The sequence below is a fragment of the Oncorhynchus clarkii genome, chromosome 22 (genome assembly GCF_045791955.1).
Source record: "Oncorhynchus clarkii lewisi isolate Uvic-CL-2024 chromosome 22, UVic_Ocla_1.0, whole genome shotgun sequence".
Classification (NCBI taxonomy): Eukaryota; Metazoa; Chordata; class Actinopteri; order Salmoniformes; family Salmonidae; genus Oncorhynchus; species Oncorhynchus clarkii.
The window spans coordinates 18,111,541-18,128,417 of record NC_092168.1 but is presented as its reverse complement, the minus strand read 5'-3'; the positions used below and the strand labels follow the sequence as shown (position 1 = coordinate 18,128,417).

The window sequence follows — 16,877 nt, the reverse complement described above, 5'->3', positions numbered from 1 at the left end:
CGGATGTGTTGACATGACAACTGCGTCAGAGTTTTGAACGACCATTCACCCCTTTTGTTCCATGCTGGCTGAACACCTACCTAGCCTGTAACTAGCAAACACCAGACACAGATGAAAGGGGAAACATATCTTTGCCATAGATGAATAGTGTAAACTTTAATTATATTTGCTGACAGCCTACAGTCAAATTTTGGCACCAGTAGAGTAGCTATCCAGCAATTTATATCACACCTCACGGCAAACACGCCTTCTCCGATGTTGATTACAATTTTAATTATGTAAGAGAATATCATGTTACCATTGTCTTGACTGCCTGTCTAGAGACAATAATATTTCAGAACAGCATAGCCATAGACCAATTGACTACAAAGTAACCTGGCAAATCAAGGTTAGACCATATTATTGTCTAGCCTACTGTAGTAATTGCCCTGAACTTTAGTCACAGTTACTATCCGGCTACCACCCAGTCCTGAACCTTAGAGACTGCTGCCCTATGTACATAGTCAATGGCCACTTTAATAATGTGCACATATTGTTTTACCCACTTCATATGTAATATACTGTATTCTAGTCAAGGGTCATCCTTAATAACTACTGCTGTACACACCTTTTCTATTAACATACTGTCTATAATGTTTATAGACACCATTATATACATGAGCTGCTCTTTATTTTTTTACTTTAGTTTATTTAGTAAATATTTTCCTTTACTCTTGTTTTCTTAAAACCGTATTGTTGGTTAAAGGCTTGTAAGTAAGCATTTCACCTAAGGTCTACAACTGTTGTATTCGGCGCATGTGACAAATACAAATTTATTTGAATTGACATTGATGTTCTAGACTCTGACATTGCTCATCCTAACATTGCTTAATACATTTTTTTTTTTTGTGTGTGTATTGTTTTGTATTATTAGGTATTACTGCACTGTTGGAGCAAGAAACACAAGCATTTCGCTGCAACTGCGATAACGTCTGCAAAATATGTGTACATGATTTTATTTGGTTACTTTCTAGTCAATTGATCTATGCTGTTCTGAAATTGATTTAGCAAAATCTCTATGTGTTGATGTGATATATTTGAAACTTTTTGAACAGATTAGCTAGAATGAATGAGTCTTTGATGAATATACGAATTTGGTAATTTAACATAATTTGTTCAACTTGCATCACAGGCATGACATGTTTAATTTCATTTTAAATAATTCTGGTTGCAAGTTCACGAAGACATGTCATGTTTGGTCACCTTGTATTGTGTGAAGGCGTTATTACTCTTTAGGCTTAATCTGTAGGCGACTATCACTCGATGTGTGGCTTGAACAGCTGTCACGCTGCCGCAGGTAGACAGACACATGCAGAACCCCGCCTGCTTCGTTAAATGCATTGTCAAGTTCATAACGTGCTATTTTCTTTCCCTGCTATAGTTTAGAAACTCACACGTTCATTATGGGAATGGGTCCTTACCTTGTTCAAAAGTCTCTTATCCTCTTTATTTTTCTCATGTTGGCCAAGAGGCATTTGCAGGAAGTCGTCTTCACAACAGATGAAACTCACCGTGCATCCCATCCAGGCAAAATCAGATCAGAGTCTCGTGGACCCATTCAAAAACGTGATATTTCAGAGCTATGCGTTCCAATCTGGATAGTGAATTCTCTCTAGCGGACACTTTAAACTACTCCCGCATGTAAAAAAAAATAATAATAAAAAAATAAAAAACAGTTGCTGTGCTCTTGCCCCCAAATGACGAAACAAGTCAAACTGGGCGCAATATCGCTAGGACTTCTATAAAACATATAAACAAGTCATAATTTCGATGGGCTGTCTCTGAATTTCTCAATTCATGTCTTGCACCAAACTTTGATCCCGTTTTCCACTAATAGTAGGAAGAGGCAGGATATTTTAGTCAAGTGAAAAAAAGGAAACACGACTCTTGAGCACTGGGTAGTAGTTTATTTGAATGGCTAAGCTACAGATAGACAGACAGACAGACAGACAAACAGATAGACAGCACTGTAACAAATTGCTGTACATTTACAGCAAAATGTATAAAGTTAGCTACTGTAATTCTGTATTACAGTAATGTACAGAGAAATGTATTATGGGGGGCTCAATGGCATTCAGCTACACTGCTGTAATTGTACAATATAATTATACAGTAAAGTACTGTATTACCTGTTTTGCTGTTAGTTTTTTTTACAGCAGCATACTGTGAATTATGGTGCATTGTCGGAAAATGAAATAATCACCCGGCACATTAACATATTGAGGCTATATTTGTTGCACCCATCAGTGAGAATGCTGTACCCCACAGAATACACTACCGTAATCTTATTTTTGTATATTTGTCCTGTAAATTTACAAAAACGTACTATCTACTGTGCTGCCAGAAATGTGCTGTAATTCAGTACCACCTCACAGAATACAGTACCATAATGTATTTTTGGAAATCTAAAAACCTTTTTCTTTAAACTTACAGTATTTTACTGGCTACTTTGCTGCCAGTAATTTACTGTGATTCAGTACCGCCCTCACAGAATATAGCACCATACTGTAATATTGGAGCACCAAAAACCTTTTGTGGGTGCATGGTATTGTTGTGGCTCATTAACACATTTTGCATCATCCCTTGTAAGAGGCTATACTTGTTGCACCCGTTATTGAGAGTGCTGTACCAATTTAAGTGTTATGTGGTAGTAGTTCCCTAACAATTAAATGTATATACGGTATAGATAAGAGTGGTAGTAAGTCTCAAACCTTTAATGGTTAAGTGTTTAGCCATGTCCTTTTGGTCTGTTTTGCCCTGTAGTCACTGACAGTTTTGAAGCCTTTGTTAAGACCTCTACAAGTGCAAGTGATATAAAACCCCAACTATTCTTAAACATGCTGTAATATACAAATACTTAGCAGCCAACCTGCGTGCACTAATTCCATGTAATTACAGTAAAACAACAACGATTACAGCAAAATAACAACAATTACAGTAGTATTTACTTTCTTACAGTATAGTAGGCTAATTTTACAGTCTTGTAATGTGTCGTTGCTCTGCATTTTACAGCAACTTATAGTAAGCTGGTGGCAAGTGTAAATATTAAAGTAATATACTATGCACTAGCCAGAGATGGGCAGAGATATAAAACATAGAAAAGGTATCTTGTTACCAATACAGGATACATTGAAGACCAATGTATCGTTAACTGCAACAACATTCTCAGAAATGTTTTACTTGCTCTGACTGTGATGTGTCACAAGGCCGCCGGGCCGGACGGAATACAAGGGTGTGTTCTCAAAGCATGAGCAGACCAGCTGGCAGGTGTCTTCACAGACATGTTCACAGACTTGTCCCAGTCTGTAATCCCAACATGTTACAAACTGACCACCATTGTCCCTGTTCCCAAGAGCTCCAAGGTAACCTAAATGACTATCGCCTTGTAGCACTCACATTTGTAATTATGAAGTGCTTTGAAAGGCTAGTCATGACACACATCAACACCATCATCACAGACACCTTTGACCCACTCCAATTCGCATACTGGCCCAACAGATCCACAGAGGATGCAGTCTCAATTGCACTTCACACTGCCCTCTCCCACCTGAACAAGAGGGGAAATAACCATGTGAGAATGCTGTTCATAGACCAGCTCAGTGTTCAACACCATAGTCCCCCCCAAGCTCATCACCAAGCTAGGGACCCTGGGATAGAAACTCTCCCTCTGCAATTGGATGCTGGACTTCCTGACAGGTCGGACCCAGCTGGTGAGGGCAGGCAACAACACTTCCGCCACGCTGACCCTCAACACGGGGGCCCCTCAGGGGTGTGTGTACTCCCTGTTCACCCACGACTGTGTGGCCACACACGACTCCAACACCATCATCAAGTTTGCTGACGACACGACGGTGGTAGGCCTGATCACCGGCAGCGATGAGTCAGCCTACTAAGAGGAGGTCAGAGACTTAGCAGTGTGATGCCAGGACAAAAACCTCTCCCTCAACGACAGTAAGACCAAGGAGCTGATCGTGGACTATAGGAGAAAGAGGGGAGGGCACGCCCCCATCATAACGTGGGTTGAGAGCTTTAAGGTCATTAGCATCCACATCACCTAGGATGGAACGTGGTCCACACAGTCATGAAGAGGGCACAGCAGCACCTTTCCCCTTCAGGAGGCTGAAAATAGCCAGGTCGTAGTTGTAAATGAGAACTTGTTCTCAACTGGTCTACCTGGTTAAATAAAGGGGAAATAAAAAATAAAACAAATATTTGGCATGGGACCTCAGATCCTCAAAACGTTCTACAGCTGCACCATCGAAAGCGTCTTGACTGACTGCATCACCGTTTGGTATGGCAATTGCACCGCCGTTGACCACAAAGAGCTACAAAGGGTGGTGCGGAAAGCACAGTATATCACTGGGGCCGAGCTCCCTACCACCCAAGACCTTTATATCAGGCAGTGTCAGAGGAAGGCCCGAAAAATGTACAAAGACTCCAGCCACCCAAGCCATAGACTGTTCACTCTGCTACCATCCGGCAAATGGTACCGGAGCCTCGGCTTTCGGACCAACAGGCTCCGAAACAGCTTCTACCCTCAACCCGGAAGACTGCTAAATAGCCAGACTGCTAAATAATCAATTAATGGTACCCATACTACCTGCACTGACTCTATCTTCCACTGACCCTACGGACACTCACTAGACTTTATATACACAACATATACACACTCACTCAGACACACTACACTGTCACTACCACACAAATCCCTCACACATTCAAATACTACATAGGCACACATAGCATACCGACACAACACACTCATTTGCTGCTGTAACTCTGTTTTTTACATTACTCTTATTATTATCTATCCGGATGCCTAGTCACTTTACCCTGCCTTCATGTATTGTACATATTTACCTCAAGTACCTCGTACTTATGCACATTGATGTGGTACTGGTACTCCCTGTACTGTATATGGCTCCATTCATGTGTATTTTATATTATTCCTCTTGTGTTAGTTACTATTTTATTTGTTTTTATTATTTTTTTAACTTTGTGTTGTTGGGAAAGGTTCATAAGCAAGTATTTCACTGTAAAATGTACAACAGTTGTATTCGGTGCATATGATAAAATAAAATATGATTTGATGTGCTTTTTTATCAACCTTAGATGAAAGCTCTGACTGACTAAGTTGCTCTGGATAAGAGCGTCTGCTAAATGATAAACGATAATGGTAAAAAAATATATATTTGCCACGCACACTGCTGGGTATTATTCTAATGAGTTCCACCCTCAAATATATATTTTTTAAAATCAAAATTGGCCTTGTTTGGGGGCGGAGGTCATTAGAATAGTACCCAGTAGTGTGCTTTGCAAGTGTTCATTTTAAAATGTACATTTTGGTCATTTAGCAGACACTCTTATTCAGAGTGTCTTACAGTCAAACTAAGGTTAACAAGGAAATACCACAGTCATAGCAAGTATAAAGATTATGTTACCATTACTGAGATGGTTGTAGTTAAGCGGGCTACTTGCAAGTATATATTTGTATTAGAAAATACAAAATACATGTATTCTAATTAAAATGATACAAAAGAGGTATATGTGTAATGGGCCATGGACACAGTGCTGTGGAGCCAGATGGGAGCTATTTGAGAGGGTGTTGTTTCTGGATTTGGCCTGCACTGCTTTACGAGTCCTCCTTCTCTCACCATCATCTCTCTATTGCTCTCTCTGCGATTTGGCCTGGGTCCTGAGCAGTAGGTGGACATATTTTTGAAACAGGGAAGTACTAACAGAACTTGACCAATAAGAACACCGATTTTTTCTTTCTGTTGCAAAACATTTTTCTACAGTGTGTTCTACTGAACACTGCCCAGAATTCCTTACATTTATGCCTCCCAATCCTCATGCAGAGGCCAGCAGAGCAGATCCCTGCACCTGATTCAAACCAGCTTTCCAGGAATATCCAACATAATATTCTGCACATTCCCACATGGCATGGACTTGATCAGAAGCTTTCACAGAGGAATTTGTGGATGGTTGGGTTATGGGGATGTTTCAAGAGAAAACACACCAGTGCCTGCATGAGGATTACTGGTATCTTAATATCAGTGGAGGCTGCTGTGGGGAGGACGGCTCAAATGATGTCTGGAACAGAACAAATGGAATGGCATCAAAAACACAAAAGTCCTTTCCTTTTACTGAATTAATTCCTCCTCTGCTAAAGATGCTTTCAGAGGAGGGCTTGTCTTTGAGGATTTTACATTTTTAAAGTTATTATATACAGTTGAAGTTGGAAGTTTACATACACTTAGGTTCGAGTCTTTAAAACAAGTTTTTCAACCACTCCACAAATATCTAACAACAAAACGACATCTACTTTGTGCATGACAAGTAATTTTTCCAGCAATTATTTACTGACAGATTATTTCACTTATCACAATTCCAGTGGGTCAGAAGTTTACATACACAAAGTTGAATGTGCCTTTAAACAGCTTAGAAAATTCCATAAAATGATGTCATGGCTTTAGAAGCTTCTGTTAGGCTAATTGACATAATTTGAGTCAATTGGAGGTGTACCTGTGGATGTATTTCAAGGCCTACCTTCAAATTCAGTGCCTCTTTGCTTGACATCATGGGAAAATAAAAAGTAATTAGACAAAATTGTAGACCTCCACAAGTCTGGTTCATCCTTGGGAGCAATTTCTAAATTCCTGAAGGTACCACATTCATCTGTACAAACAATAGTAAGCAAGTACAAACACCATGGGACCACGCAGATGTCATACCGCTCAGGAAGGAGACGCGTTCTGTCTCCTATACATAACCTGAAAAGGCTGCTCAGCAAGAAAGAAGCCACTGCTCCAAAACTGCCATAAAAAAGCCAGACTACAGTTTACAACTGCACATGGGGACAAATATCGTATTTTTGAAGAATTGTACTCTGGTCTGATGAAACAAAAATAGAACTGGTTAGCCTTAATGACCATTGTTATGTTTGGAGGAAAAAGGCGGAGGCTTGCAAGCCGAAGAATACCATCCCAACAGTGATGCACGGGGGTGGCAGCATCATGTTTTGGGGGTGCTTTGCTGCAGGAGGGACTGGTGCACTTCACAAAATAGATAGCATCATGAGGTAGGAAACTTCCAACTTCAACTGTATCTCTGGAAGACTGAAACAGGTTTCCCTCAAGAATTTCCCAATTCTGACCAGTTTGACAGTCCCCGTCGATGAAAAACATCCCCACAGCATGATGCTGCCACCACCATGCGTCACTGTGGGCATGGTGTTCTCGGGGTGATGAGAGGTGTTGGGTTTGCGCCAGACATAGAGTTTTCCTTGATGGCCAAAAAGCTCAATTTTATTCTCATCTGACCAGCTTACCTTCTTCCATATGTTTGTGGAGTCTCCCACATGCCTTTTGGCGAAAACTTTTCTTTTGCTTTCTTTTGCTTTTTGCTTTTTTCTTTAAGCAATTATTTTTTTCTGGCCAATCATCCGTAAAGCCCAGCTCTGTGGAGTGTATGGCTTAAAGTAGTCCCATGGACAGATACTCCAATCTTCACTGTGGAGCTTTGCAGCTCCTTCAGAATTATCTTTGGTCTCTTTGTTGTCTCTCTGATGAATGCCCTCCTTGCCTGGTCTGTGGGTTTTGGTAGGCAGCCCTCTCTTGGCAGGTTGGTTGTGGTGCCATATTCTTTCAATTTTTTAATAATGGATTTAATGGTGCTCCTTGGGATGTTCAAAGTTTCTGATATTTTTTATAACCCAACCCTGATCTGTACTTCTCCACAACTTTGTCCCTGTTTGAAGAGGTCCTTGGTCTTAATGGTGCCGCTGCTTGGTGGTGCCCCTTGCTTAGTGGTGTTGCAGACCCTGGGGCCTTTCAGAACAGGGTTATATATACTGAGATCATGACAGATCATGTGACACTTAGATTGCACACTGGTGGACTTTATTTAACTAATTATGTTACTTCTGATGGTAATTGGTTGCACCAGATCTTATTTAGGGGCTTCATAGCAAAGGGGGTGAATACATACGCACGCACCACTTTTCCCTTTAAAAATTGTTTTAAAAAAATTAAACAAGTAATTTTTCCCCTTTCACTTCACCAATTTGGACTATTTTGTGTATGTCCATTACATGAAATCAAAATATATTTAAATTGCAGGTTGTAATGCAAGAAAATAGGAAAAACGCCAAGGGGGATGAAGGCACTTTTGCAAGGTACTTGTTGGATTCGGGGTAAACTTTGAACATTGTTATGAGCATAAGCATAGTATATAAAGTAGTGGAAGAGAATATGTCTTTGTAACGACCCTTTGGGAAGAATTGAACTTGGTTAAGCTTCTCTAGTGTCCATGAGTTACTTACTCTGAAAAATTGGAACCCGCCTCTCTGCCACTCATGAATATAAGTTTCAAATAAAGGAAAACACTGAAAAAGAATGATCCTGGTTGGGCTCCCTGTGTCATACATACGAGCTGCTGTTGTTTGTCTGAACCACTCTTCGTGTTAGAAACCCCTCAGTAGTCGCCCCATACGACATCATTTACAGCTCACAGTAACTGACCCAGCCATGTGTTTACGGGTTACCTTGGAAACCGGGGTATTGACAATCAACAGCATTCCACAACCCCTCTTATCTCGACTTTGGGCCTCGAATCGACAGCCAGTCAAGTGAAAGGTGGATGGGCGTGTGTCTTGTTTTCCTGCAAACCTGTCTGTGAACTACAGAGTAACACAGTTCCCTTGTTTGTCACACCAGACAGGACGCAGTGTTGAAATCAAATCAGCATATATATATTTATTTTTATCCCTACCACTTATCTAGAGCAAAGATTCCTTATTAATGGGCATTGGACTAAATGGTGGCTGTTATGTCAGTTTACCTGAGTTGTTTTGAGGTCGGATGAATAGTGTTTTCTCCTCTGTTGTTGCAGTCCTTTATAAAATCGTACTTTGGCTCCTGAATGTGTCATCATGGAGTCTCAGACCTTTCTACCTGGTGAATGTTCCCTTCTTGCACTAGGGGATTGATATGGCCGGCTCAGTAAGAGTCGTCCTTAGCACTAGATGTTAGATAGTCATTCTAAACATTTTAAAAATATGAGACTCCAGATTTTCTGCCCCCCTACAGTATTTTCACAGCTAATCGTCACGCCCTGATCTGTTTCACCTGTCCCTGTGATTGTCTCCAACCCCTGCAGGTGTCGCTTATTTTCCCCAGTGTATTTATCCCTGTGTTTCCTACCTCTCTGTGCCAGTTTGTCTTGTATGTTTAGTCAAGTCAACCAGTGTGTTTTTCCCCAAACTCCTTTTCTATTCTCTTTCTTGGTTCTGGTTCTGAGCCCTGCCTGACTCTGGACTACTTTTCTGCCTGCCTGATCATCCTGCCTGCCCTCTGACCTTGACTCTGCCTGCCCTTCGGTACCTATTGGACTCTGAACTGGTTTTGACCTTTTGCCTGTACACGACCATTCTCTTGCCTACCCCTTTTTGGATTAATAAACATTGTAAGACTCCAACCATCTGCCTCCTGTGTCTGCATCTGGGTCTCGCCTTGTGCCTTGATAGCTAATAGCGCAATAGATATTTTCAGTGCTTAATTTAAGCCGGATCCTGGCATTTCCCCGTTTTGGCCTATTTTGTTCCGGAACCTCGTGGCATGAAAATGTTTCTCTTTTTGCAATGTAACATTTTTAATAAAAACTATCAAAGTTCATTCAAGAGACCAACGCGTGGCCATGGCTGTGTGAGAAGCACACCTGCATCTCTCACAGGACTACAATGAGATTAACTTTCTATGATCTCTCTCCTTTTCTCATATCTCCATCGTTGCACTTCATTCATTTCCTTATAGAATCGTAGCTGCGCGAAGGGTTCTGGAGGAGCTGCAGCACCCCTGATGAATTGAAGTAAATTTGCCAAAGTTATAGAATTACTGTTGTCTGTCATAAATAAATGAAATAATTCAGAATAGCCTACTACACCATGAGAAGGCCTATAATTTAGCCACAGAAGAATAATAGCTTTTTAAAATTATTATTGCCTAGCTGTGGATTGTGTGTAGCCCAATAACAAGGCATAGCCTACAGTCTGGAATGTGCAGCATGCAGTGAACAGCATGCAGTGAACAGCATGCAGTGAACAGCATGCAGTGAACAGCATGCAGTGAACAGCATGCAGTGAACAGCATGCAGTGAACAGCATGCAATGAACAGCATGCAGTGAACAGCATGCAGTGAACAGCATGCAGACAAAACAGGCCTTTCGCAATTTTTCAAATGCAATTGTGGGAAAACACAGAGAAGAAAAGAGAAGACTCTAATCTGTCTGCCGTAGGCTACTAAAATATTTGATCAACTTCCAAATATTGCTTTACAAAGTAAAACAGAGATAGGCTTTTGGCAAGAGTGCATCGGCCATCAGTCAGTGAAACTGGAAAGCATTTTAGTAATATAATTTCCTATTCATATTGTTGACTACAATATGTCTCCACATGCCTAGGTCTAGTCTATTTATTAATGGATTCAAGATAAGGTTGCTTTTATTGATCTCAAGTTGTCAGTTTGACAGTGTAGCCTGTTATTTCGATAATAAGTGTGGTATTAAAAGTAGAATTGAATGAAATGAGTTTATAAAATGCCACATTTTTCCCGGATCCTAGGCTACTCAAAATTCTCCCCATGTGTGCAACTTCTGTAAGTGCCTCTACTCTAATGCTCTATGCCACTATGCAAATGTAATGATATGCATGCAATGATTAATTATAAAGGTACTTTTTTTCTCAAGCGTTCTCGTAGCTCAGAGCTCCCCAGGTCTCACCCCGCTCACGCTCACTTTCTGTTCCGGCACCTCCTGATTTACAAATTAAGCACTGGATATTGTGGACTATAATTGCCATGGTAACACTTGCTCTATTATAGGAAAGTCCATTTTTAGAAACAATTTCAAACCCTCTGCCAAGAACCAATCTTTTTTTTACAATGCTCATATTCTCGTTTACAACTTCCCCAACAACTCTAGTATAGTAGCCCAAATACCTATAAATGAGCATCAGTTCCATATGTTTGTGTGATCTATCAACTTGATTGAGGAGCACTCTGCAGTCGTCTTCCCTGGACCAAAGTGCTAGTCATCTGGTTGCCATTGATGCTCAATCGACCTTCTGGAGCTCCTGCAGTCTTGGCCTATAGCCTCTAGCTGTTTATACAGATGGTGAGATGGGGAGTGAGGATAAAAGCCACATTCTTCCTAAACTTCTTCCATTTTGATTTCTGAAGGATTTTTATGAAGGGTTTGAGGGGAAGATATAGATAGGACTAGACACATTTACACAGTTGTCATTGATTTGTGTGCATGATGGTCTAACTACGTTTTGTGAATAGTCCGATGTCAGAATTTGAGTAAGAGTACTTTCAGTTGCTAGTATGCAGTAGGCTAAAAATGACTCTTTCCTCTACCACCTGATTGCAGAACTAAAATTGGCTTGCCAGCGCTTATGGGCCTGGGATCTGTCGCCAACTGAAAAGGTAAGTTGCAATCCCTTCCCTCTTAAAGTCAGCCAAAGCCAGGCCCTTGAAACAACTTTTAAGGACTGTGGTGCCCAAACTCTAAACTTCTTACTCTCCCCAAAACTCAGGAGGCTACAGTAATCCCTTCATGTGTTTTTAAGGACCAGGGTGTACTGAAGCTTCCCTGTGGCAGTTCGGAAATACCAATGGCCATTCGGGTAGAAAAAAAGCAGAAAATTCTGATTACATTGACCTTAACCTTGATCTTGTTCAGAAATACACCATGGGAGACGAAGTTGGGAAACTAACTTACTCTACAACATCTCTCCATTGCACTCTGTTCTGGAATATCTTTTCATTCTTGTTCCGGATGCCAAAACTTTTGCTGTCTGCTTCAAGCTCCCGTCTCCAGGTGTTTTATGGGTGCCCTCTATTCCATTTCCCTGTTTGGAAAAGGGAACCTTAGTTAATTAATTATCTCATCATAGACTCCCCTTGTAGAGACCAGTGATATCTCTGGGAAGTCCCCAAGTATAACCGCGCACGTCAATTTGATGATATAAAGACCTAGAAGAAAGCATACCGACATTTCACTCTTTGGGAATAAGATTTTAAACATAACAGCGCTTACTATAATCATAGACATTAATCGACATTTCTCTTTGACTGAGCCCCTCTTTGCGAAATAGAATGAACCCCAATCTGAAAATCACAGAATGTCGAGTTGCATCCCCAAAGAGCTAAGCAAGGCAGTCTGTTTCATATTAGGTCTTTGATCGTATCTCTTTGTCTTGGAGGGAAATAAACCAGTTTTGATGTAGCGTACGAGTGAGAAGTCAAGCTTCATATTTTCTAATGGTTCCTTCACGTCCCCCATAACAATGTCAGGAGCATGACTGACTGTATGCAGGGACATGCCTGCTTTCTCCAGTTTGTTGCAACAACCTTTGGTCTACACAATGATTATATAGAACAAAGACTACCAGTACAAATGAAGGTATGTCATTTTACTTTGAATGATGGCTATAGAAATACATAGTCCCAGTCAAAAGTTTGGACACACCTATTCATTCCAGGGTTTTTCTACATTGTAGAATAATAGTGAAGATATCAACACTATGAAATAACACATATGGAATCATGTAGTAATCAAAAAAGTGTGAAACAAATCAAAATATATGTTATATTTGAGATTCTTCAAAGTAGCCACCCTTTGCTTTGATGACAGCTTTGCACAGTCACTGATGTAGAGGAATGTGAGCTCTCAATCTCTTTGGCCAACGTGAGTAAGACTTCAAGCGTGTGAATACTCGCAAAGCAGCCGGCCTAGGCGGTATCCCCGGCCGCGTCCTCAGAGCATGTTCAGACCAACTGGCTGGAATGTTCACAGACATATTCAACTTCTCCCTGTCCCAGTCTGTGATCCCTACGTGCTTTAAGAAGTCCATCATTTTCCCTGTTCCTGAGCAAATTGGGGAAACCTCCCTATCGCCATGTAGCACTCACTTCTGTCATCATCAAGTGATTCGACAGGCAGGTCAAGGACCACATCAGCTCCACCTTATCCCACCTGGACAAGAGGAACACCTATATGAGAATGCTGTTCATCGACTACAGCTCAGCGGGTCAACAACATAGTCCCTTCCAAGCTCGAAACTAAGCTCAAGGCCCTGAGTATGAACACCTCCCTCTGCAACTAGATACAGGACTTCCTGACAGGCAGCAGACCCCAGGTGGTGAGGGTAGGCAACAGCACCTCTGCCATGCTGCCATGCTCACCAGGGGAGTACGCCCCTATTGTCATTAATGGGGCTGCAGTGGAGATGGTCAAAAGCTTTAATTTCATCGGCACGCACATCACAGATGACCTGATATGCTCCAATCACACCTCCGTGGTGAAGAAGGCGCAATAGCGCCTCTTCTAACTCAGGTGACCCGAAGAAATTTGACATGGGCTCTCGAGTCCTCAAATAATTCTACAGCTGCAAGATTGAGAACATCTTGACCGGCTGTATCACAGACTGGTGCGGCAATTGCACTGCCCTTAACCGGAAGACTCTACAGAGGGTGGTGCGGACCAATACGTCACTGGGTCCTTTCCCTTAAAAGGACATCTACTCCAGGAAGTGTCTGAGGAAGGCCGAAAGATCATCAAGGATTCCAGTCACCCGAGCCACGGACTGTTCACTCTGTTACCCTCTGGCAAGTGGTATCGGATCATTGGGTCTCAGACCAACAGGCTCAGAGACAACTACTACCACCAGGCCATCAGACTGTTGAACAGCTAATGTCATTAAGATGTTGTTGATGTTGGCTCTAAGTGCCTTTCTTCAAAGTGTCCATCCCCCTACCTGTTAACAGTCATGGATTGATCACCCTCAGCGGGTCGTGAAAACCGGTAACATCTGGTTTTAAGGGGAAATTAAAAGATATATAATTAAAAGATAATTAAAAGATGAGACTTTAACAAGTCGACCCTCCATCTTAACTCCTCCTCCACATTTACTGGATTGGTTGAACAGTGCAGAAGAGAACCTCCCCCGACAGTTTTTTTTATGCTCGTCAGGCCAGAAAGAAAGAAACACTGCCTCGTTAGGATATGGATAGATTTTCTTTCATGTTTGGGAGACAACAACAGACTCACCTCTGCTTCTGCACATTAGAAGCCTCGGTTCCAGTCCCCAATGCAGCTCTCTCTTTCTCCCGCTAAAATAGGAATTTCTCTGTGAGCTGTGAACGGAACCATTTTTAAAAATACAAATAAAAAGGAGGTCAGAAAAAACACATAAGAATACATACAGTACAGATAATCACATAGCAAACAAGATAAGAAAATGCAATTAGCTGGCAAATGCTCTACTCACCCCGGTTACTGAGCACCTGTCTGGCATACCAGACTCTGGCGTGGAGTAGTGAGTAGGGATTATTACTGGGGTTGGAAGGCGCCAGAGGAATCTGCCCTCACTAACGCCATGCCAACATGTCAACATGCCAACAGCCTCACAGCACGGCTTAGGGGCAGGCGGCGAGTGACAGCGAAACCACAACACAGAACACAGCCTGGCAACATGCCACCATCGCCAATATGTCAGTGCGAGGCATGTCTGTATGCGACTGCCTCCATAATTTAGAGTTGTAATCCAGATTTACTGTAGCTGCAGTTGTGTGTAAGCATACAATGGTCTTGACTGACATAGCACCTATGTTTGTTTTCAAGGCAAATGATCGTTAATTAAAGGGCAGGTTCCAGGATGTCTACACCGTAGAAATAGAACAGTTGGAGTAGACAAAGCCTCTCAGAACATTCCAATTAGACTGCACCCTCATGGGTACGCTCAATATGGTTGACATGGTATTTATATTTCTATGATATACGTTGACACAATAATATTAGGCTCATATCTACTCTATGGGAGGTTGTGACTTACTGGCTACATGACCATGGGGCACAAGACTGTCTGTAACTTGGAAACACTGGTGCAGATTAATATAGCTCGCCATCTTGTGGCAGATAAGGAGAATGTGCAAATAAAAGTATTGTGCAGAGCTGTTTCACTTGCTAACAGTTGTAACCTGTGCCGTTAGGCCTACATGTATTGCTCTGTCTGTTTGTGTGACCTGGTGTTGTCGTCTATGTTGTTTGTAAATGTTTATTATAAATATTGATTTGTCTTCTTAATTCAGTTATCAAGATGCTAGACCTGAATAAGTGAACTGAACTGTGGTATCATGACCAACTTGTTGTATTGGACTGGGCATCTCACATAACTCAAAACCCCCAAAACATGACCAAAGATTCAAAACAATGATAAGAAGTTATTGTTTCTGGCACGATAACTGTCTCAAGAGGAGAAACTGGCAACCAATCCAACTTGTGGTGCACAACTTCTCATCTGACATTTGTCACAACACACCATACTCTGTTCACAGACCCTAAACTCTGTGAACCTGGTTTATTTTAAAAACAGTTTAATATCTGTCTACAATTGTATCTACAGGGTGAGGCCTTTGCTGAATATGTGCTATGATCTCTGGTTCTGAGAAAAAGCTAAGAGGATTCTTATCTGAGCACTGAAACCGAAACTGTTGATATGAGTTTGTGTAACAGAGTAGGTCACTCTCATCACCCTTCCCTTTCCCTCACTTTTAGAAAAACATGTTTTTGTTTATATTCATGAATAACTCCAGTTCAATCAAGTACAGACTTAACTGAATGACAAGAGACAGAATGCAATATGAATGTTATTGAATAGTTTGCCATAGGCCTCGTGCCCTGTGCTGTGCAGCCATTACTCCGCTTGTGACAAAGTTGGTGTGCTACACGGTGGTGACCTGCGGCTTGTGTTTGTGTTTGCCGTCTTATTGTTTTTAGTGTTTGTTTTCATGTGATGTTTTTATCAACTCTACTTGATCGTCAGTGTTTAATCATGGCAACTAAGTTGTGGAGCTATGGACTGATCCTGATACTTTAAAGCATATTTGAAAGCACAAATGGACTCAGCTATGGAAACGCCGTGGGCAGCGGTATCCAGTATTATTGCAGGAAGTTCCTGCAATAAACTTCCCTTACAGACTACTCTGCCAATCAAAGGCTCAAGGAAAGAGGACGAGCTGATGGCTAACCTGCGCTACCTGCACGAGTACTAGGACTCCTGCATCCTGACAATCACTGAGAGCTGGCTGGACGATCGAGTGCCTAACAGCGAAGTGGAGCCGACTTGTTTTAACTATGATCAGACAGGATCTAGACTCTGCTACTACTGGGAAACATCACAATGATGGTGTCTGTTTACCTATCAGGGACCACTGGGGCAAATCAATCATGGTAAGAGAGCACCTTTGCGCTCCAGACGTGGAACTGCTGTCTGTTGTTTATAAACATCCTAAAGCAAACACAGCCAAAGCTTTGAATGAAATACTTGATCTCTCTCAAAAACGAGACTCTCTCTCTCCTGATGCTCCCAAACGAATCCTCTGGGACTTTAACAGTTGCTCATTACGCAATACTTTATGTACGTGCATTCTCTGCCACGATAAAGCCCACGCTGGGAGGCTCTGACGGTAATGTTGTGTATCTACTACCAACTTACCAAAGACTCCTTGAAAGAGAGAAACCTGTTGTTAACACTGTGCAGGTTTTGGAACGAGGATAGCATCACCCTTTTACAGGGTTGTTTTGACTGTACAATGTGGGACATTCTGGAGGAGACCTCTGCTGATATAAATTAATTTCAAGCTACAGTATATGAACCTTCATGTGGATTTAGTAGTGCCCACCAAGACCAGCAAAATGGGTGTCTAAGACATTGAAAGTGGTGCTAAGTAAGAACATGTTTGTCATGCAGAGGGCAATCCACAGGTAATGAAGGGTA

General features: G+C 41.6%; 1 protein-coding gene across 2 annotated transcripts in view; it reads right to left on the bottom strand.

Moving 5' to 3' along the window:
- Nucleotides 1–1,865, bottom strand: part of LOC139380518 (tensin 1b) — a 291,929-nt gene extending 290,064 nt beyond the window's left edge. The window contains exon 1 of one of the 2 annotated variants that reach the window (XM_071123243.1): nt 1,461–1,865. In XM_071123243.1, coding sequence (XP_070979344.1) covers nt 1,461–1,562 — 102 coding nt within the window. In that variant the 5' untranslated portion in view covers nt 1,563–1,865. The remainder of the gene's footprint in view (nt 1–1,460) is intronic. The other variant, XM_071123242.1, reaches the window with a different exon arrangement.
- Nucleotides 1,866–16,877: the final 15,012 nt, after the last annotated feature.